Here is a 23,839-nt window from a genome sequence, read left to right as displayed (position 1 = left end):
ATTTCAGCACAAAGAAACATTCCTTAAATTCTTCTGATACTGATAAACATATGTTAATATTTTACAATATATACTCAAAGTCTGACCCTTCATGCCTGGTATAATGTCTAATTATTTTGTAATAAATAGATTTGGTGGATATTTTTTATTAATCTTTCAGGCTAAGTTGAAAGTTAGTACACTACTAACTTTGAGATCTTATGAGTCAGACTTTATTTTTAGAGGTTGTGGGATACGTTTTATCCAGATTCAGCGAACCTAGTTGTTGAAAGAACCCCAGACTTGAAGCCTGCGCGTTTTTCTTGTTTAAATGTGATTTAGCATAATTATATATAAAGTCTTGTTGCTGCAAACTAAGCAGATGGACGGTTTTTACAGGTGGTTAAAACTGTTAAGTTTTAGCTGTTTCTGCTTAAGTTTGAAAATATCACATGACTTCATGTGAACAAATGCAAAATTTCACATATTAAACTTCATGCTTTTGTTTTTGCTTTGTTTTATGTAGCACACCTTAATGAAAAATCACAGATATTTAAAGTTGTGCTGTGATGCGTTTATTCCCTTATAAAGTGGTTACGTGAAACCAAAAGGGTAGTAAAATACTGCGAGATTAAAGGCTTGATTAAGTTTAATTAAGAAAAAAGTCAGAACATAAACATTTTCTAGCCTTTTGAGATTAACGTGCTATTTGATGCTAAATGCTTTACCTCCAGAGTAGTTTATGCTGCTCGTTAAATTGGCGTCTGGTCTTGGTAATGAGTCTTACATTTATTTCTGTCTTTGAAAAAAAACCTTGAAAACTAGAAATGCATTTATAAGGAGACTCATAGAGGCGCTGGTGGTTTCTGGCCTACTGGCTTCAGTTTTTATTTCTGATTTGTTTTATTTTTCTTATCTAAGTATCTTAAAATGTAAAAAAAAAAATTAATTAAAATGAAATAAAATTTAATTTAAAAATTAAAATTACTGAGTGTTCTTATCAAGAGGATATTCTTAACCCAAGAGAAAAATAAAGGAATTACATAATTATTTCCATTTATTATATGTACCTAATCTTAATCTGACGTTTATTAAACTCAATTTGTGGATAAAAGTATATTTTCTTGGATGATGCATTTACAGACAGAAAATCTTGGCAGGTATTTATTTTGATTAACTTAATGGATAATTTAACAATTGGAGGCAAACAAAATAAAATTAGCTAATTCTGATCTCTGGTGGATTGATGGTGCATCTCTATAGAAACTACATGCTTAACAGTGAATAACTGTAAAATTACTCAACAGTCAATGCAAAGTATTTACAGTTAATGTTGTTGAATTAAATTACTCATACGCCAGGCAGATTTAGTTTAATATTTTAATTTAACTCGCATGTTTCTTTTGACTGGAAGAAATATTAAAACCTCATAGTTGGGTTGAATCTAACAGAAAATCTATGCAGGGAGTTGAAGATTAGGGTGATGGCAATGAAATAAAAAATGTTTGTTTGCTGTAATACCAATGCAGTTTCCCACAGATTATTGAGAATAGTATTTCATTTTTAACATGGCATTTATAGTCAAATTTAAATAAACCAGATATGTTTTTTTCTTGCCAAGTTGATGCTCATTTCACATCATTTTGTTGTCTTCTGAGTAATAACCTGGTCGTTAAAATTAAAATTATATTAAACCTTAACAGTACATCCTGTTCTTTGCATTTTAATCACAACTTAACCACAATTAAAAATTGATTAAACCCATTAAAATGGGTTAGAATATATTTCACCTCCTAAATCAAACTCTAAAAACCAGAACACATTTTAGAGATTTAGTAAAACGATTTCAGGAAATGACTTGGGATTTTTGTCATAACCTGTAATTTTTGGAGCACTTAATTTAGCCTTTCTGACCTTTCTCTAAGCTGTTTGAGATATTTACTTATAAATGGAAAGCATGGAAATTGTCTAAGCTGATTCTTGTATGCTACTTTTTCAGAGTGAATGCACAAAGTTTTTCTTTCCTGCAGGATATTGTCTATTTGTCTTCCTTCCGTTCACATTTCCCCACTGAAGATGGGGGAGTTTTAAAGTTAACTTGCCTCACGTTCTCTCTGCGGACTCTGAGTCGTTCTCCATGCTGGAGAAAGAGACTTGCTCCTCGCAGCACACCGTGACCCCCGTCTACAGTAGCCAAGCGGCTCTGACTCACAGCACATGATGAATGACCTCAGATCTCCCGAGACAAACTCTGCTAAAAGAAAAACAAGGGCGCAGGGGGAAGGAGGGCTGAGATGTGGTTGAAAGTCAAATCTCTGCATTTTTAACACTTGGATAAATAAAACGCAGCACTAGTGGGAATCTGAACTTGCATTATTTCAAAGTGCAAATCAAAAGATTTGCACACTTTAACTTTCAGGCTTGAGGTTCATCTCATTAGTTCAACAGGAAGACGAAACCCACACAACCTCAGGTTATGAGTGGGCTGGTGTATTGTAGCAGCGCATCTGGCCCACCCTGATGTCAGACTCTAGATTCGTTCACGCCATTGTGTTTCTCCGAGCGAACTAACAATTGTGCATTGTGTGTTTTTTGTTTCAGGGGAGCCGGGGCCACTACCGGTACCACTGGCAGAGCCACAATGTCAAACACAGCGGCGTGGATGACATGGTCCTGCTCAGCAAGATCAGCGAGGACGGCATCGTGGACAACCTCAAGAAGAGATACATGGATGACTACATCTTTGTATCCTTCGCTCGCACTTTCTGTTCATAATCCTGTGAGAAATGTCAGAGCCGTCTCATTCCCACTTCTCCCAGAATAGCTGAATGCCCGTTCACTGTGACATATTAGCAATGAGCAATCCTTGACGTCAGTGTGGGAAGGTGACAAATTCCCCCAGAGGTCCTGCAGCGAGAAGGTGGGAAAGGGCCTCTTTGTAACAGATCTCAACCAGATATCTGACCGCTGTTCCATCTGTGAGTCAGACGTGCTGTAGTTTGTCTCACAGGGGGATGCAAAAAAAAAAAAAAGTTGTGAGTGACAGCGTATTGCATAATGGAGAAACTTCTGTTCAGGGAATCTCTCTGTACTAGATTTTGGATGGAATAGAGTAGAAACAGCTTTTATGTTGCTGCAAAGGGGGGAATTCAGGTGTAACAACAACAACAGATATAAAAGTTCACACAAAACGTTCTGAAAGTGTTAAAATCAGCATATAAAACAGGGTTTCCTCCAGAAAACCTACTAAGCCTGGTGGTAAGACAGTCATCCAGCAACCTATCGTGTTTTGAGTTAAATGTTTATAGTTGACAGGAAATTTGAAAATATGACTAGGTAATTGTAAATGTGTTATTGGAAAACATGAACAAAACCCAAACAGCAACTATAAAGGCAAAAATAAAAAGAACCAAATAAATAAACAACGCTTAGCCTGGAGGGGTTGCAAGTACAGCCTGGTGGCCCGCCAGGCTTATAATACACATGGGGAAACCCCATAAAGACAAGTTTAAGATAAGATAATCTTTAATTAAGTGGGAAAGTGGGAAATTTCCCATAAGTGGGAAATTTAAGCTGTCAAGACAGAAAGTAAAAAAACCACAAAACCCGCCTCCAAAAAACCAGTAATGTAGAACAAAAAAGAAACGCCACACAAGCCAAACCAGAAATATAAATATAAAAATATCAATATATGAATACAAGAAAGTAATAATATACTGTACAGACTATAACAAAAATATTGTGCAGTTATTAGAAATGGGTATATTGGACTCACAATCCGAGGAATGTGCAACTGAATCGGCTCACTCTTGGAAAAGTTACATAATGTGCATTTGTATTGAATATTTAAAAATATATACAAATTATGTAAAATATTATACAGTATATATCACAAAAACACATGTGCAGTAACAGCAGAAATGTTATTAAAATGCATAAGAATAGATGATTGTGCAAACGGCATTGCCGTGGTGATACTCAATCACTGCCATGTCTGGCTATCCTGCACAAGTGCAACATTTAGGTTTCTAACATGCAGCTGTTGCTGCAGACGTAAGCTGCTTATGACGTGCAGCGAGATGAATGAATGATTGAATGAATGAATGAATAACCTCTTTGAATGTTCTCAGAGCAGCTCAGTGCATGGACCTCGTCGCCTCTCTGGCACGGCTTCGGATTGTGAAGTTTAGTAAATGCTGGCTGTTTTAGGCTCTTCAGCTCTGAGTCAGACCTTTGATTTGGGTCAATAAATAGCTGTAACTGGGAGGTCTCTCTGCTAAGGTCCTGGGTCACTGTGGGCCACCCATAATAGCAGCTTTATTTGCCATGAGCGGCCTTCTGTGTTAGGAGCATAAAACCTCAGTATTACATGGAAGGTCCATTCTCTGGGATTTGTAAGCCCTTATTTAGGTCCAGGCATGATCAGCAAACTCGCTGCCGCAGTTCTGTTGCACTCTCTTTACGGCTGGTTGTAATTTGATGTCATTTCCTAATTGCTGGTGTCTGTGATCTTTAACGCGTAATCTCCCCAGACGTACATCGGCCCTGTGCTCATTTCCGTCAACCCCTTCAAGCAGATGCCGTATTTTGGAGAGAGGGAAATCGAGATGTATCAGGGAGCTGTGAGTACATCCAAACTATGACTCTACACACAAAACATTTTGTCTGGGTGAATTTGAGATGAACGCCGCCTGAAAGACAAAGCCCGCTGATGTGCAAACTTTCCAGCAGCTTGGCGCAGATGTTTCTGTCAGGAACTAGAGTCAACCGTTGAGTGTGCTTGGCAGCACCTTCTTAGAACAGCCTGTTCGAGTCTGCCTCCTCTCTTGGCCGGCCTGCCGAGAGTGGGCCTGCCTCCTTAAGCCAGGAGCAGACTGAAATCCAGTAAAATCTCTGACAGACTGTGGGAATGCTCAGGGTCACTCATGCCAAAGAACACTTTACTTTCTTAGAGATTGTTCACAACCAATGCTTCACTTTTTTGGCGCAGCTTACAGGGCACAATAGGAAGCTTAGATCTGTTTGCTGAACTGTGAGAACCGGGGCGCAGATTATAACAACCCACATGTTAGGAGGGGTGTACTATTTCTCCACGCAAGTCAGTCCCTTACTGTACTGGGATGTGCCGTCACTGAATAAACTCTTTCCAGTATTGACGTTTATATAGATTACAACTGGTCAAATTTGCATCGCCACTTCACGAGGAATAAAACATACAAGTCTGTAAATGTCACAGATAAAGTACTGTAGAGCTAGACTGGTTTTCCTTCAGGGATTTTCCCCTTTTATTTATCTTCATCCATCTTCCCATCGACTCCAACCAGCTTGCTTTTTCACATAATGTTTTGCAGTTGCATATAGGCCAAAAAGTTTTATTTTTGGTCCACATTGACCAGGACACTTTTTGCCAACTTTATATTGGTTTTCATTCAATAATTGCTTTATTTTGCCACTTGTCCATAAAAGCAACAAATATGTGAAGTGGACAGACGACCAATAGCCGTCATATCTACATAATTCTCCCACCTGAGTGGGCTTGGATCTCTGGGCTGCTTTTGTCATTATAAAGATTTTTCCACATTCCGCCTTTCAGAATTTTATTTGCAAAATGTGAAAAATAAAGATAAAACTCTGTTGATACAGGTGTAGTGTTCGAGGAACAACGGCTTCACTGGTAACCTTGATAGAAGACGCTGACCTTAGTGTAGAAATGTCTCAGAATAAATTAGACAGCATACTAAACTCTGCATACAGTATGCATACAGTTTAAGTCACAGTTTGTATGTGTTGCTTTAAGTGAAAACGCTTAATTCATAATTCACATTTTGCATGTTTTTATTCTTCTGTTTGGGTTTCTAAAAACAGCACAAGCACTTAAAAAATAATCAGCCATTTTTTTGGCAATAAGTCGATGTTTTTTGGCGAGCCATTTCAAAAGCCTCCCGAATGTTACGTCACAATCTACGGACAGTGTGCCGTTACCTAGCAACCGAGCCCAGCCCCTCACCTAGCAACCCGAGCGCAACTCCAGAACGCTTGGTCAGCTGGTCTGCTGGATGCGCTTTACGAAAGACCAATGTTTTGTTGTTTACTTACCACTCAGAATCCACTGTTTTCTTTCTTTTTGGTTTCATGCTGACCCTCTAGTTTTGACCAAGCTGTTTCTCTGCAGGCTCAGTATGAGAACCCTCCTCACATCTACGCTCTGGCAGACAACATGTACAGAAATATGATGATCGACCGTGAAAACCAGTGCGTCATCATCAGGTGAGACCTTTTACAGTCACTTCAAATATCACCTCCTCTCCTCTTTCCCTCAATTTTTTGCAAAATCTTCATCATCTGTAAGGGTGAAACAAAAGTAGTTCTCTGCGGAGATTACGTAGTGACATAAAGATGCTTAGGTATTGACAATTTGTGAGAGTAACAGCTGAACAGGCCAAACTGGTTCTTTTAGCACAGATGACTGACTGAGAATGAGGTATTTTTCCATCAGAATGGTTTCAGTTTCAGTCGAACCCTAAAATAATGAAAGATCTGATCGTGTCCAGAAGAGGGAAATGATGAAAGTGCAGCTTGATCTGGTCTGAGTTAAGTCAGGATGTGTGCTGGGAACACAGCAGCTGTTGGGGTGTATTTTTGGAGAGCTTCCTTGTTTTGGCAGAGCAACACCTGCGCCTTTTGTAAAGTTTGCTGGTGAACATTTTTAAACCACAAAGCTGGAGGCAGAAATGTGTGCAGTCAGGTTTCCAGATATATCCTGTTTGCTCGCTATCTGAGCAGTGTGGTTCCCTTATTGCTTGCCTCATTATGAATGAGCTCCGCTTCAGCATTTTAGCCTGTTGTTTGGACGGCCAGCAGTTGCTGGATCCGTTTCCATCATAGAGCCACAGAGGGACATTTCATGATCGACTAAATCAGTAAACAAAAGCTGGAGGTGGTTTTATGATGAACTGGTATCGGTAAACAATGGCTGCAGTGAACCACGGTGGTCAGCTGAAGGCTGCTGTGGCTCTTTCTCACATTAGCTGAGAAAATGATTGCACTGATGATGAGCTGCACAGCTCTGACTCACTGCTTCCTCTGATCTAAATCTATTCTCTATCAATTACATATTGAAGAGTCCTGGAGAAACCCAGTTATTGTAGGTTTCAGGTCAAATCTGAGGTGTTTGTGTGCAGAACATGGACATAGAGACCCTGTAATTTAAAAGGGTTGTGGTTTCTTTTTACAATCCGTAAAGAATGAATTACTGCAGCTTGGCCTCCTCCATTGAGCTTCAGATTAAATCGAGTTCTAACGGGTTGTACTGAAGTTTCACTAAAACTTGATTTTTATTGTAAATCCTGCTGTTTCACATCTGCAGAGGAGGCTCAGCAGCTCCTTAAACCAATAAGTGGCTTTTAATTGTCATTTTTATTTCTTATATCATAGATTATATAGTTGGGTTAATTTGTAAACGACAGCATAGTTGTGAGTGTGTATTTTAGGCTTGTTAATTTGTTATTACTGCACTGATTTCCGATATTTTCTGGTGTGTTTTATTACCATTTTTTTCTGGTCTGATGATGTAATCGTCTGAAAACGAAACGCCTTAATTACATGTAGTACACTAAGCATTGATTTTGGTTTTAAGGAATACATTTCTCTGTTTGGGGGTTGAAATTACAAAGCTTTAGACTACAAGTTGGTAACATATTTGACTTTAAGCTGTTGCCTACATGAGAAGCGAGCAATCGCAGCTGCGTCTGTTTAGGAGGCCAATTTGGAGTCTGACGTCAGTGACCTTTTTGAATCAGCTGAGTGACTTCGCTAACAAGCTGCTAATGTTCTCATAGTCCTTGCTGTGTGCATTAAGTCTTTTGTTTTATTGGCGTATGCTTCCTTTTCAACTTCCTCTCCAAGAAACAGAGGGCAGCAGAAGAACCATACCGACGTATGCGGGTAACATAGAGCGTTATTTTTAAATACCATACTTGGGCAGTCGTATTGTAGCTATAATGAGACACTTCAGGGGCCATTTTCCTGCCGGTTTCCAAGGTGTGTCAGCAAACGCTGGACTTTATGATGCAGAGTATGTAAAACACAAGCAAAAGGAGATGAGGTTGGCCGCTGGAATGAACACCACTGCAGTGGCAACAAGGCTATTTTTGCACTTTACAGTATATGCTACTGTACACTGGACCTGAATGCATCAACATCTTTGAAATGCCAATTCTATCATTACATTTTTTACTGGCAGTCAAAGAGATCTGTAGCCAATAGCTAAAGCAACGGTATCTAAAGTCTGTCATTGTTAACTCTCTATTAGAATCATAATCTTAGCCTTTTATAATCCGCTCAGTGTAAGCCTTTCATGTCATCTCAAGTTTTTTTTATATATATGTCTTAAAAATCTATGATGTGTTCCAAAATTTTTTTTAAAAAGTCTACAGATCACGTCTATAGCAAAGTTTGCAACCTTTGCATTCTTTACATTTGTAAGAATCTGTGAAACTGAATACCTAAAGGTTCCTTCTTTGTGTTGTCTTGTGCAGCATGTGCCCTGGTGTGGTTAATAAGTTTCTGTTAGCTAAGCTTTTAGGATTTGAGAGCAAAAATGAGAGGGAACATGACTCCAACTGGAGCCTAAAATAGCTCCTCAAAGATTAACTTCCAGGAGGAAAAACAATACTCTCAGATGCAGATCAGAGGGTTTCTTGGAATAAAAGTTAAGCACTGAGTTTGAAATAAAGTCTCTTCTTGTTGCCTGACTTCAGACCTCGCTGCAGAAATCCGTACAATGATTATTATTTGCTAAGCACACAGAGTTATATAGGGGGAAGGGTGCAACCTTATAGAGACTGCTGTGTAATAGAGTCGCTTCCATGACTTCCTCTGGCAGCCTCTTAACAGTCTGCAGCTGTGTTTCTCACAGCAGATTCTCTAACCTGACTCTGCTTCAAGGCACATGCAGAAAAAAAAACAGACTTCGCCGTCATTTACTGCCAAACCGCGTGGAACGCAGAAACTAGAAGTCCGGTACAGTTAAAGGCAACGAGGAACGTTTAAAAAAAAAAAACATGCCCAGATGTGAATGATGATATTTTTTCTGCATTTGAGTTAATACATTTAATTCTCCTCACATTATTATGTTTTCAGAGCTGAATGCCTTTTTAGTATTCAGATAAGTGGCTTTATGATGAGGGAACTCTGTTTAGTTTCACAATCGGATGTAATCAGAACCTTTTTATTCATTAAGTCCAGTGTGTGCATCAGTGTGTGCTTACGCCGTGGTGTCCAACTTCCTCTGACCTACAATCATTAGTATGACTTTGTGTCTACATTTTCCTGCTTTGCAGCTCAGAAACATGTAAAGTCCTCTGAGCCTTACGGACAGCACACAGCAGATTTGCATTGAGGGTAAACGTACTCAGCTTCCAGGAATAGCAAGAACCGGAAAATGTTTTCCATACCGAGTTGATGAGTTGCGTTTCAATAAAGTTTTATTTTTGCAGAGGGTTTTTTTAGAACAAAATCTAGATATTAATTTGAATTTTGTGTTTAATTTATGTCTTTTTTTGTAATGTTTGTAAAGGATGTTTTTATTGTAATGCTTTGGGTGGATCCTGGGAAGAATAGTCTCCACTACTGCAGTAGATCCTTAAATAAACAAATAAACACCAGAAGGGACTTTTGTAAAGATTTTAAATCTCAGCAGTCCTCTTACCTGCCCAAACAAATGTGTTTATTTTAAGTAAACCTTGAAGCAAGTCCAGGTATTGTTGTTTTGTTTTAGTTTTACGCCACAAGTTAAAACCAACAGAGCAAACAAGTGTTTTTCATGAGACCTGAATTGCACACAGTGATGTTGTTGCTCCTGGCAATCATATGAAGCAGGTTCTAGAACAGCAGAGATTTAAAAACAACAAAACAAAACCAGACCTCTGGCATTTATGCCGACATTTGTTTGTAGTTTAGAGGGATTTTATCTGAAGCACAGTCATAAGACTTGAAAGCCAACTTTATAGATCTGGTGCAACATTTAACAGTAACTCAAAATGTTCTGAAATTGTTTACAGCAGTGATTAACTTTTGACATGCATGAGTTGGTGATGGGTGAAAATAACAAGGAAGCTCCACAAACTTTCAAGCAAATTGTTAAAATATCGGAAACAATTCACCTGCGTTGGTTCTTAAAATATTAGATGCCTTTAAATTAATCCCAGAGGCTCATGAAACATGTATTTAAATTTTTTTTTTTTTTGCTTTTCAGTGGAGAGAGCGGAGCAGGGAAGACTGTGGCAGCCAAATATATCATGGGCTACATCTCCAAAGTGTCAGGAGGCGGACCCAGAGTTCAGGTAAAGAAGATCTGATTGTCCTCTCTCAGGACATGAGAATATTTTCTGGTGCTTTATTACACAGACGGTTGATGTCTGAGGGAACGTAAGAGAAACCTCAATGCAAAATAAACCATTACTGTCCAAAAGAAAACATTCTTTGCTAATTAATTAAAATGTACAACAGCTCTGGATGAGGCATATCCAGGGAATGCAGCATTATTATTGTTTGTTAAAATCATATCTCTGCTAAGAAGTTTTAGTACATTTGTTTGCACAAAACAGCTTTAACTTTGCAAAGTTTCTCATCTGTACAACATTTTCATAATACTTGAAAGCCCTCGACCTATGTCTACTCTTCTCACGCAGTAAGAAATAGTCGAAGCCGTTTGTGTAAAATCAGAGAATCTTGTAGTTTTTTTACTTCTTCCCCATCAGGTTCGTCCTTTTCCACTTCATCAGCAGCAGCCTCTTTCCCTCCCAGCCCCCCTTCAGCCATCTGGCGTCGCCCCAAACCCTCCAGTCCAGCAGATGTCCAGTTCCTAATCTTGATAAAAATCTAAAGTTTGATCAGGAACTGCACCTCCTCCCAAACCAAGATTGTTTTTTTAAAAATATAAATTTAATCTGCACAGAGCTGCTTCCACCGAGGCAGAATCAGAAATGATGGAGATGTTGTTGTCAGAAGACTACGTTACAGAATAAATGCTGCTCACTAAACATTGCTCACTTGAAACGTTTTATTTAATGAAATGTTAAACCTCAAATATTCTTTTTTTTGTTTCTTGTTCAGTATGACAGCTTTAGAGAACACATTCTTTTGCAACTTGCAGAATTGTTCATGACCCTTGAGATTTTTCACGTTGTCAAGTTACAACCACAAGACGTCAGTTTCTTAGATGACAGACTAACACAGAGGAGTTCAGAACAGCACAGTGGAAGTACATGGATAAATGGATGGTTTTGAAAAATTTCTACAAATAAATTTTGAGAAATATGGCCTGCATTTGTATTCATGGCACCCGAGTCAGTACTTTGTAGAACCACCTTTAACTGCAGCTACAGATTTAATTACGAAGGTTTTCTTTAAAATGTCCTTCTGTGTAGCTTCATCCGTCTTCCCTTTACTTTGAACCAGTTGTAGTCTCTCTTCCCACAGCATGAGGCTGCCACCACCATGTGGCTCTTGGCTGCTTGCCTGATTAATGTGGCATTTCTTAGTAAACTTTCTTTATTCTTTACATTTTCATATGGCAGATAAACAGGACTCTGCTCAATATTTTAAGCTTGAAATATTAATTTATCACTTAATTCCAGTTTAAACTTCTCTGCAGCTTTTTTCCTGACATATTTGCTGTGTTTCTTGGTCTCAATGATGTTGTTTATCTGAATTACTCACAAGATTACTTTATTTACTAATCAAAGGTATTTGGAAAGGGAATTTTTTTGTTCGAGTAAAGGGGCCTGAATACCATTACACTTACTTAAATTCCTTACGAAGGAAACTCTGAAAACCACTGGAAATATTTATTTTACTTTGCAGTGACTCACTACTTTGTGATGGCCTCCCGTATAAAATCCCAATAAAATATGCTGAAGTGTTGCAAAAAGACGAGTACGTTTGCTGCGCAGCACTATGTACAAATATTATTTCATAAATGTTAGCAAACCGAATACTTTATTCAGCGTTTTCTACCACAGTTGAACTGTTTGACCTTTTTTTTTCAGTGAAAAACTGAGTTTAGGCAAAAGAAAAAGATTCCATTCAGCTTCTGTGAGCAATAACAGAAGAGGGAACCTCACTGTCTGCTGTAAAGATTGGAAACTCATGTGTTTCTGACGCGCACATGGCTCGCAGAAAGGATAATGTCCTCCAGACCGTCAGTGTGTGTACTGTCTGTGGACTTGCATGTGGCTGTGTGTGCGTCCATGCAGTCGCCTGTGCCGGTGTCTGAGTGGAAATTTCCAAACCCTGCACCAGGCTGTGGGCGAGGGTGTGAAATGTTGCGCCGTCTCTTACCTGCCTGTGCGTAACGAAGCGTTTGTCTCCTCGCAGCATGTCAAAGACATCATCCTGCAGTCCAACCCGCTGCTGGAGGCCTTCGGAAACGCCAAGACTCTGAGAAACAACAACTCCAGCAGATTTGTAAGGCCTTCGTCGCTCAGTTGTTTGTGAATTGGAGTGGCTTAAAAATTCAAAACACTTCAAAAAACAGATTTGTGATACAAAAAGTGGTTTTAAAACCTTCCAGACATCGTTTTTTCCATGTTTTTCTTGGACTTCTTCATATAAATGATAATAAATCCTTTATTATATGACTCACAAGAAACCACATACCTTACAGCTACGTTACAGTAGGAGGATTTTTGTGGCACACCTCTACATTGGACTTTTTTTTCTTTTATAAAATGTTTACTAATGGATTATATTCTCTAGTTTTTTTTTTTTTTGCATGAACCTCATGTGTTCCCTGGTTGACAGGAAAATGTTTTTTAGGACGCAGAAACATGTGGGCCTCTCTGCTTTTTAGCTGAGATAAACATTTAAAGCCAGCAAAAACTGGCAAAAGTTTACTTTCCACAACATTTCACCAAAGTTTCCTGGTTAAATTCCCACGCAGGCTAGATTCCCTAAAGATATTTTAAATTGGTTTTGAAGAAGAAGTTGGCACTGATGGCCTGAGATCACAACATTTGAAAACACTGAACAAATAGATCCTGTGTTCAGCTTTAGGCCTCTGCTCTCAGCTTGACTGAAACTGATACATTACAGGCTTGTCTGGAGTCCAAAGCCGGGAAAACAAGTAGGGTCAGATTTATATATACAATCGATGTGTGTGTGTGTATTCCGTATATACATATACACACACACACACACACACTAGAAGCCATTTAAATGGCCAGGTGCCTGAAACTTAGACCATACATCTGTATTTTCAGCTTCATTTTATCCAGCTACAGTACTAAAAAAAATCCTTTGATCCAACAGGGGAAATACTTTGAGATTCAGTTCAGTTCCGGCGGCGAACCAGATGGCGGAAAAATTTCCAACTTCCTGCTGGAGAAGTCACGTGTCGTCATGAGGAATCCTGGAGAAAGGAGTTTCCATATTTTCTATCAGGTGAATGTGGGAAAAACATTAATGTTTTATTAGTTTTGTTTTTTTGTGCATAACCTGAGGCCTGGCCCTGTTAAAAAAAAAAAAAAAACTAAACTGTCTAAACATTTTATCTCTCTACTATTTTGACCTCAGAGTGCAGGGAAAAAACCTGAATTTTTATGGCAATATTTTGAAGAATCTATAATTTTTAAAACTGTATGTTTTCTTCTCATCACAAAGCTTTTGTCCACAGCAGGTTATTTAGCATGAATATTTACACGTCATATGAATTATGAACTTCTGCTCCACAGCTTATTGAAGGAGCGAGTGGAGAACAGAAGAAAAGCCTGGGAATCACAAGCCTGGATTACTACTCCTACCTCAATCAGTCCGGTTCCTACAAAGTGGACGACATCAACGATAGGAGCGAATTTCAGGAAACGATGGTACGATTTTCTCTTTGTTCTCCATTCGCACATGTGAAACTACTGCAGAAGACGTCGGAGCACACATTGCAGTCCTGATAATGCAGAATGTTTCTCTTCCCGCCTGTTTGTGCAGCAAGCCATGGACGTGATTGGCATCTCTGCAGAGGACCGGTCCATGGTGCTTCAGATTGTGGCCGGAGTCCTTCATGTGGGGAACATCACCTTCAGAGAATCAGGCAACTACGCTGCTGTGGAGAGCGAGGAGTGTAAGTAGAGTGATCATTTTACATTTCAGCTCTTCTTCAGACGGTTCAGTTTGGTACCAAATGATGCAGGAGCGTTTGCAGACTCAGAAACAAATCTGTGGTTCTGATGTTGTCGGAGGGGTGATGGCTGGTTGGGACCTGAGCTGTCTGTCTCTGGCTGACTTTGGAGGATATTTCTCCCATACCACATTCTCTCGCACACATACACACCCTAAAGTTTTACTGTGTTAATGCAGGCCTGCTGCCAGAAGTCTGAAGTAACTCTGTCTTATGGTGGACTACCAGAAAATAAAGTTATTTTTGCACAACTGGACTTTTGTCAAAGGCAAAACCGATGTTGGAAAAAAACAGTCTCGACTATCCCGTTTCTTCTCGCCTGCTGCTGCTTTATTTTATTATTTTCTTCCTTTCTCCATCTTTCATGACCAAATCTCTATAATGTCTTGGACAGGACCAGAGAACAAAGCCGCAGTCTGTTCTGTGCAGACGTAATAGTGGCACTTCATAATTTCTGCTCTTTCCTGCTCTTCTCAGCCTCACCGTATGGTTGCATGTAGAAACCCTAAAGTTTTAGACTTTCTGTACAGACAGTATCGGTGTCAAGGTCTGATTGTATTATATAATCAATAATTGGAACCTCAAAGATGTGAACATGCTTATCTTTGCACCCTGCCTAAAGAGGGTTTAAAATGTGAAAGTTTGAAAATACAAAAAGAATCAGAACAACAACTAAGACTCTTCATCTGTAGATGGAAATAAATAAGAACCTTAAATCTCTAGGATTTAAATAACTGATGTAATACTTGTTACAAAAACTAAATTATCTTGCAGCTCCTTCTAAACTATCTCCCTACAGGCCGACTGTAATGATTCCTCTTCCACTGTTTCCCTAAAATGTTAGAAAAATACTCCTACCTGGAGGTACATGCAGGTGTTACATGGTCATTTTATTGTGTAGCAATCAATTCTCGCAGTAGTTTTTTTAATTTGATCCTGCAAAAGACGTCACTGAGTCTACGTGGACCGGTAATTATGTTCATGTTCACACTACAAAATCTTACCAAGTATTTAAGGTCCAATTTCTATTGAAAATGTCTTAGTCTGTATTAACTTGCAAGTAACATTTCAGCAAGATATAGAAGTTTGTTTTAAGTTAATAATTCCTTTTTTTTTTTTTAATTATTAGTTTCATTGGCAGATTTTTTTTCACTTGTAATGCATGAAATGTTAAAAGTGGGGGAAAAAATCTGCCAGTGCAACCAGCACTTTTTAAAAATTAATATTAAGGAATTATTGGCTTAAAATAAGTTCTTATATCTTGCTGAATAGATACTTGTAAGTTACACTTGTCTTATTGAAGTGTGCAAAGATATTTGCACTAGAAACTAGACAGAAATGCACTGTAAGATTTAGTTTTTGCAGTGCACTTTGTTTACATGTCCTATGATGTTGCAACGAGAAACAACCAGAGTAAGTGATGCATACGACTCACTCCTGGGTGTCAGCAGGTCTCAATATTCTCAACTTTGCACTGCTTGCTTGTTTTGTCTGTGTTTGAACATAAATCAAGCCAGTTTAAAAAGAAAGGAACAGAGTTTCTCATTAATACTAACAAAGAGACATTTACACTCAACGCTTCATAGATCTGCTGTGACGTATTGAGACTAAAGTCGAGTTATCCGCAGCAGACTCATTATGTCTATTTCACACCTTTGATTTGTGATCTGCTGGTTTCCTAAATTTCTGCACATTCAGCTTAAAAGCTGTCTGAGACAGGGTGCTTTTTCTCCCAAAGGAAAAAACAGCTTGCAGGCTATTTGCTGTAGCACATTAAAGCGTTTCCTCTAAAATCCCAACTAACTGAGATTTGCCTTTTTAGGAAAAGTCCACTCAGCTTTAAACAGCCAGCAGGCACCTCCCACCAATACACACCAGCTATTTCAGTGTATTAATTTGTAAATCCAGGACGAGTCATCAGCTTCTTTCTTATTTTAATCAGCTTGTTTGTGACGAAGAGCAGGAAGAGTCACGTAACTTCTTACTCTTCACCAGAAGCATCAGGTTCTCACAGTTTCTCCTCTGTACATCTTTAATTTCAGGGTTCAACATGCATCCGAATCTGAATTACTAAAAAAAACCCCATCAAACTCTGACATCAGGAAGTAAATCCAATTAACCAGTAAATGTAATTTACTAATTTTTTACTTGGTAGTTTACGTTTTACTGCTAAATACTGAATTTCAAATCTCCAAGTATGAAATGTTCTTGGTGAAAGAGTCTTGCTATTTCTTCTGGACTGGTGTCAAAATAGCTACTCAACATTTCCATTGGCTTTAATGGTTCTGCTTTTTTGACTCATTGAAAGTGACACAAACAGACAAGTGGATCAAATGGCACAGATGTATTTAGTTGTGAATCTCTGGAAGAATCCTGAGATTTGTTCTCAGCCACAATGAGCTCAGTGACGACAGGCAGAGACTATAGGAAATGTTTATTTGGTGGGAACACATTTTATGAAAGTCACAATTTCATTTGCACAATAAAAATACATTTAAGCAGTGACTTTTTTCTTTTCTTTTGGCTGTTTTGATTTAAATAAGGCTGATCCTGTGTTTAATTCTTCCCAGAAATCAAAAGTTGGAAGCAAAACATGTGTGTAATTAGTAACAAGCAATGTTTCTGTCTTCATTTTAGACCTTAAAAAAAGCTTTACTTCATGTTTTTATGCTGAAAAGCACTTTGACCTGCCTTGCTACACAAATTAACTTAAATTTCAACATGAAATCACAGATGGAGCTTTAAGTCTGATGTGATATAAAACAATCACAAGTGCAAATAAACAGATTATTCCCATAAGTCTAACCATGTTTTTAACAAGCGGCGGCCATAATGCAAGTTAAACCTGGGGGACCTGAGACATAATTCAAACTTTGATGGGTAAAAATATGAAATTTTAAACCTGGAAGTTTGAAATGTATCCAAGTACAAGTATCCAAGTATCTTCCAAGTACAAATCAAATTAACTATGCAAAAACTAGCTTTTTTAAAAACTGCCTTTTAGCACAGTCTTTTGAACCTTTTTCACCTCATTATTGACATTTTTAAGTTTTGATTTGGCCCCTACAAAGTATGGACGGTGTAGACCATCAGTGTAGGCAACACTGAAATTGTAAAGAGCTGCTGGGAAGAAACATTAGCTAATTTTACAGTTCATGATCTGTGAGCCAGCAATATATTCTGGGATGTTTGTTTTCCTGCTGCTTAAAGCTGCAGAAAATGTTTTAAGAGGGCATTAGGATGTCATTATGCTCTGCAACCAATGTTTATCAACAATGTTTACTACTAATGGAAATGATGCATTTAATTTATTCCCATCATCAGGTAAGATGTTGGGTCAATGCTTTTAATAATCTGAAAGCAGGAACTCTGCATGCTAAAGTTGTTTCTTGTTATTGCAAGTCATCATATCGTCAGCTTGGACAACAGTGTTGCATGTTTTCCAAACATCATACAAACATCACTGCCTTTGTATTTATTTCTGTAAAATCTTGAAAACCTGACCAAATCATTTTAATATTTTTTTTTTTTTAATGAAAGGAAGCATCGAGTGTGATTGGTGGAAAAATGGACCCCTGATCCGACAACATCCCATCTGTTGCTCTTTTTACTCTCTGGTGCTTTGACTAACAAATCTGCTGCAGGAAGCCTGTTGGAGCATTGTCACTGAACGTTGGTCAATGTGTGAAAAAAGAATTTAGGTCATCCTGTACAGTCAACTCTAAACACATGGGTGGTATTTTTCATTTGATTGAAGCGGGCGTATGGTCAGTCGTACCCTAATCTCCCGTACAGGAGCCACTACAGCGGTCCGAAGCATTCCCAGACGCAGGCCTGAGAGTTATTTCCTTCTAGGGGAAGTGAGTCACTGTAATAAGGCAGGGAGGGGTTCTCTAGGGACAACATCAACGCCGGGTCGTGGCGAGTAGCCTGTGGTGTGCAACGCTTTTCTTTCAAGTGTTTGGCTAAAACCATTGTTCTCCCAATTCTCTGCAGGGGAGACCTCGGTTTAGCCGTCTGAGACACTGGTTTCTATAGCAACAAGATTTTTGCAAGTTAGGATTGTGAGGAAAGTTTCTTGTAGTTCCAAAAATGTTATTGTATTGAAAGTAATAAATGAAGTGCAAAGCGAAACCTGTTGGAGAACCCAGTTTTCAGCGTTTTACTAACATGCAAAACGAGGAAGAGGCGGCTTATCGAACGAGTGCCGTCCTGCAGGTCGATTTGCATGTTGCCGTTCATAGAAATGCCTCTTTGCTTTTTCAGTTCACGTGTGGGAATTGGTACGTGTTCATCATTAAATCAAATTTTCCAACATATTGAATGATATTTTGCTTATAGGGAGCCCCATAGGGGATTTATTCTTTTCTTTTGCGTTCCCTTGCAATAATGTACTGATCAGTTGACGCTGCATAATTAAATACTAAAAATCTTTTTTATGGTGGCCGCCGTACTTTCTGCTATAATACAAGGTTTTTGTAAGTTTTTTTTATGTATGTTAACATCTTGTTTGTGAGATATCTGAAGATTTATACCTTTTTCTTTAGGATAGAAATGCTATTTTTGCACAAACCTATGTGCAAAATGGAAAAGCAAAACAGGCCAAACATGGACTTTACATCCCTTCTAAGATATAAACAAAAACTTTCCTCAAGAAGGAAAGAAAGAAAATATACATCCAAACTATTTGGACTATTTCTGAGTTACTTTCACGGGGTAATAAAGTCATCTGACTTTTTTGTGCAGTTCCATCTTAATCTTTCACAAACAGACATAAACATGCAGTGACTAAATCAATTTACAAACAGTTTTTGCACCAGAGTTAAAAATATTTAAACACTTTTTCACTGAGGCTCTTTTAATGTGCATATATTTGAAATTTTAAATTCACATTTATGACTATGTAAAATAAACCAGCAAATATCGCATTAAACGACGAAACGTATTAAGAGGGAACGCAAAAGAACAATGTTTCCCCATGACCTTTAGAAGGCTCCGTACGCTTAAAACCCTTAAAGTTGTCAGAAATGTGCATGTGTTCATTTAACAGCATAATCCAGAAAGTTCCAGAAATACTCAAACTGTCAACTAGTTTAGTTATTTTACACATTTGTTTTTATGCATTAGAGAATTATAGAATCCTCTTTAATGCCTTCTTGACTTTTTTTTCTTTTTCTTTTTCAGTTTTAGCATTTCCCGCGTTTCTGCTCGGTATCGACCAGGACCGGCTAAAGGAGAAGCTGACGAGCAGAAAGATGGACAGCAAGTGGGGCAACACAAAGGAGTCCATCGACGTGACGCTGAACGTGGAGCAGGCCTGTTACACCCGGGACGCTCTCTCCAAAGCCCTGCATTCGCGCGTCTTTGACTACCTGGTTGAGGTATCCGTGAACGCTTGTTGAGGTTATAATGTTTCACTCTGGCAGCTCGCCGTGTGCATAAATTTAGCTAAGACGAGTTCCTTTGATTTCAGTCCATCAACAGAGCCATGGTGAAGGATCATCAGGAGTTAAATATAGGAGTGCTGGACATTTATGGCTTTGAAATCTTCCAGGTGAGTGTTTATTAGGTGTTGACACGTGAATACGGCCTGATTTAGATTAAGTGCTTCAGCATTTAAACAGATTTAAAAGAAAGGATCAAACTAATCTATAAAGCACGCGGATTAGAGCCCATCTCATGATTGAGACGGCTTCTTTTCTAATCTGATTACAAGTTGGTCTGACTCTGTTGCTAAGAGAACCTGAACTTGGGATTGTTTTTTTCTTGTAAACATGAACCTCTTCCTAATTGTATGAATTGTAAAAACTGTCGTCTCTATTTCAGAAAAATGGATTTGAACAGTTTTGCATCAACTTTGTGAATGAGAAGCTGCAGCAGATTTTTATTGAGCTGACTCTGAAGGCGGAGCAGGTGAAGCTTCCACGTACTCGCCGTTGTTGTGCATATTTTTGTATTTTCTTTTTTTTTTATTGTCTAAATGTCCTTTTTTAAATACATTGTAGGAGGAGTATGTGCAGGAGGGCATCAAATGGACTCCCATAGATTACTTCAACAACAAGATTGTCTGCGATCTCATTGAGAGCAAAGTAAATCAAACACTAGAATATTTACACCAAGAGGGCACAATGCATATGTTTATATTTTTACACACAATCCACATAATTTATACAAATACTATTTGTATAAACAAACATTTATACTTTTTTCCCAGGGTTAAGAGTAATAATTTGATTAATTTGCTTTTCTGAACAAAGATGGATCTGAACTGGTGATTGGTCTGGTATGTAGGTTTGCAAAAGTCACAAATATAAATATCTGATTAAGAAGTGACATTTTCTTGTTATTATTATTATTTATTTTTATATCACAGTCAGAAGTTTACATACTTTCTCTTGGTATTTGGTAGAATACATTTTTGCTGTAAATGTGTCCCATTCCTCCTGATAGAACTGTTTTAACTAAATCAAGTTTTTGTCTCGTCTTTCTCACACATCTTTTCATCTCTGCGCGGTTTTCCTGTCTGATTCAGATCTCGGCTTTGGGACGTAACAGGACTAATTACTGCCAAACATTTTGTTTTTGATTTATGAGACCACATGTAAAAGAAAAAGATCTTAGGTTCTGCAGGGCATTTACAAACTGTAATCTGTTTTTTTGTGTTTTTTCATCATTTGTATTTTGAGTAATGGCTTCTTCCTTGCTGAGTGGCCTTTCAGCCCATGTTGATTCACCACCTATTTTCTCACTTGCTTCACCTTTTTTGTTCTGGGGTTGATTCACACATCGACACAGAACGTAGCTCCTTCATGTACACTCTGCACTTCCCCATGCTGTTTATACTTGCAAATAATTGTTTGAACTGATGAATGTTGCACCTTCGGGCATCTGGAAATGGTAACCAATAAGATCCACGGTTCGTTTACTGGCTTTGTGTCGGATTTTATTGAATTTTTCCATGATTGCACAGAAGGAAGCTGTGCGTTTCCATTTAAGTTTCCACTTAACTCAAATGTTCTGAATTAGCCTAACAGAAACTTATAAAGAAATGCGCACAGCCATAGCAATCATAGTGTAAATTTGAAGATGTTATTAAAAATATAATCTAAAAAAATAGCAAATGGAAATCATTTTTGTAATGCTAAAATAGAAAAGGTTTAGTTTGATTTCATATTAGAAAAATGGAACGAAATGGTAGAAAGTTTTATTTTTTGACACTTTGTTTCTGGTTTTATCTACGTATCATGCACAGACATTGACTGGTGTTTTGAGCAAGTCTCTATTAAACATTTGTCAAATAAAATTAGAAATCAGAAAAGTTATTCATTTTGTGTTTCCGGCTACTGAGCTGAGAAAACTTCCTCCATTTTTCCCCCAGTTTGCCTCGAGCCCCGGCTTCAGACTCCTAAATGTGCCGACATGCCTCTTAATTTGATTGATTATTTATATTGAGAGGCTTAATCAACCAAATCCACAACAAGAGCTTTACAGAAAGGCTGCGTCTGAGAGGGGCAGAGGATTTGTATCGGTGCCTGACAGTTCAGCTCTCCGCCTAATCCAGCGACAAGCTAACATGCGCTTTGAGTCTGACAGGCAGCTGAGAAACAATAGAGGCTTCAGATGAAACAGAGCAGTGTTTTATTGAAAACGATCTGCTGTTTAAATCTGATTTATGTCTTAATAGACACAGATTTTAAAGCTCATTTAGCTTTTGTAAGATTTTAGACACAAAATTATGCCAAAACCACATAAAATATTGAGACGTTTTACAGAAAGACGTCATAAATAACAAGTTTTCTCTGTGATCTCAGAGTCCGCCGGGTATCATGTGCATCCTGGACGACGTGTGCGCCACCATGCACGCTGTGGGCGAGGGAGCCGACCAGACCATGCTGCAGAAGCTCCGGATGCAGATCAACACACATGAGCACTTCAACAGCTGGAACCAGGGCTTCATTATTCATCACTACGCCGGCAAGGTCGGTGCGCGGGGAAACGTTTAGCAAAAACTGGCACCAGCTTCCCCGAAGTCGGCGTACACCTGTCTTTGTTTTGCCATTCGTCTGATTCTGGCAGCTGATGGTTCGGTTCTGGAAATAGAAGCTTATTAAAGTGTGTTTTTCATGGTTTTGGTGAGAGGGCCTCTCCTTGTATGATCTGTCATAAACACCAGTTATGCAGCTGGTGTTTCAATCTATCAGTATGCGTCACCATCCTGGTGCTGTTTTAAGGTTTCCACTTTGAAACCAGCTCCAGTCCAGACCTCACTTGTCTCTCTTTTTGTGTTTTGTTTTTCTTTCTCATTGCACTTGTAATTGTATTTAAACATAAAGCAAAATCATCCAGTCTGAGGTAATGTATATGGTCCAGTTTGGGTCATTCTCCAGATGTGTGACGGCTCTCAGCTTGGCACACATGCCGCAGGCTTAATGAGCCTTGCAAAAAAAAAAAAAAAAAAGACTTTAGGCTCCCACGACTGAGCTCAAAACATTCCTCTCCTTCTCAGTATGAAATTCTCACAACTCATGATTATCATACGTCTTCCATAAACCCGAGATGTTCCTCTGTGTCCTCTCTCCAGGTGTCCTACGACGCAGACGGGTTCTGCGAGCGGAACAGAGATGTCCTGTTCACTGACCTCATTGAGCTGATGCAGAGCAGCGACATGTAAGCATGCACCAACACATGCGCAGGACTTTATGGCTGCAGTAGTGGAGGAATCTTCTGTTCACATCCATTTGGCTTTAATTAACCACATCAGACTGACATCTGCAGAGGTTTTGATCCATCTGGACTCTGACAGGATGCTGCAGAAGTGTGCAGGGCCGCCTGGCGTCCTGCCCTCTGAATATCGTCTGGCTTTTGTCTCATGATGTGGCTTTTGGGGCCTCGCAGTTTCAGGCTTCTTTCTTTTTGGGATGTGTGTTGTGGAGTCTGGTCTCCCTGTGTTACAGTTGTGTGGCCATCTGTGCAAACAGCAGTATTGTCTGTGTATCCCCCAACAAGGCTTCGTTGTGTGCACATTCACTGAGCCATGAAGGAGGAGGTTAAATTCAATTCCCCCAGAGACAGGTGGTGAAAAATGAACAAATTAAATAGCAATTAGCAAAACATAAAGACACACATGTGTGCACACAAATATACGAGAGCCTCCATTTGTTTTGAGCAGCAGATCAGTGATATCTTCTATTTATTCACACAGATTTGAATGTTAGAGATGGAAAGCAAGTATAAATTAAATAAATGTAAAAATGAGGTCATGTTTTTTTCTCTCTCAGCCTTTCTGAGATTTCAGCATGAACTGATTTTTTTTTTCCCCTTAACATCTTTCGCCATCATATTCCCCATGTATTTTGTTTGTTGGTTTTATTTTCACATTTTCAATGTGTAATAAAAAATATGGTGGAAACAAGAGATGGAAAGCAGATGGAAAGAGGACAGATTAACCTGAGGTAAAGTTCAATTGTTCCTGACTTTTCTCTTTTTTTACATTTACTTCCTTTATGGTAAAATCATCATTTGCAGAGAAGTAAAAGGATCAACAGATTAACAAATATATTAGTCTGGAGGACCATTATTTATCAAATTAAAATTAAGTTTCTCAAAAGATAAGATGGCAGCTGGTCGTAAAAGTTGCCAAGAGGTGACAACACTGAACAAAGACTAGTAATAGCAACTTTCTGTACT

The 23,839-nt window shown here is 38.6% G+C and overlaps 1 protein-coding gene across 2 annotated transcripts in view; it reads left to right on the top strand.

Annotated features, from left to right (window-relative positions):
* Window positions 1–23,839, top strand: part of myo1e (myosin IE) — a 52,968-nt gene that overhangs the window by 12,639 nt on the left and 16,490 nt on the right. For both annotated transcript variants that reach the window (XM_023332458.1, XM_014474642.2), the window contains exons 2-15: window positions 2,581–2,724; window positions 4,512–4,601; window positions 6,152–6,246; window positions 10,235–10,322; window positions 12,358–12,447; window positions 13,291–13,422; window positions 13,713–13,847; window positions 13,963–14,095; window positions 19,337–19,533; window positions 19,626–19,706; window positions 19,979–20,065; window positions 20,158–20,241; window positions 21,964–22,131; window positions 22,734–22,819. In XM_023332458.1, the coding sequence (XP_023188226.1) occupies window positions 2,581–2,724; window positions 4,512–4,601; window positions 6,152–6,246; window positions 10,235–10,322; window positions 12,358–12,447; window positions 13,291–13,422; window positions 13,713–13,847; window positions 13,963–14,095; window positions 19,337–19,533; window positions 19,626–19,706; window positions 19,979–20,065; window positions 20,158–20,241; window positions 21,964–22,131; window positions 22,734–22,819 (1,610 nt within the window). The remainder of the gene's footprint in view (window positions 1–2,580; window positions 2,725–4,511; window positions 4,602–6,151; window positions 6,247–10,234; window positions 10,323–12,357; window positions 12,448–13,290; window positions 13,423–13,712; window positions 13,848–13,962; window positions 14,096–19,336; window positions 19,534–19,625; window positions 19,707–19,978; window positions 20,066–20,157; window positions 20,242–21,963; window positions 22,132–22,733; window positions 22,820–23,839) is intronic.

This window comes from Xiphophorus maculatus, chromosome 4, assembly GCF_002775205.1.
Source record: "Xiphophorus maculatus strain JP 163 A chromosome 4, X_maculatus-5.0-male, whole genome shotgun sequence".
NCBI classification, from domain to species: Eukaryota; Metazoa; Chordata; class Actinopteri; order Cyprinodontiformes; family Poeciliidae; genus Xiphophorus; species Xiphophorus maculatus.
Note: the sequence above shows the minus strand (reverse complement) of the source record. Positions and strands in the feature narration are given on the sequence as shown.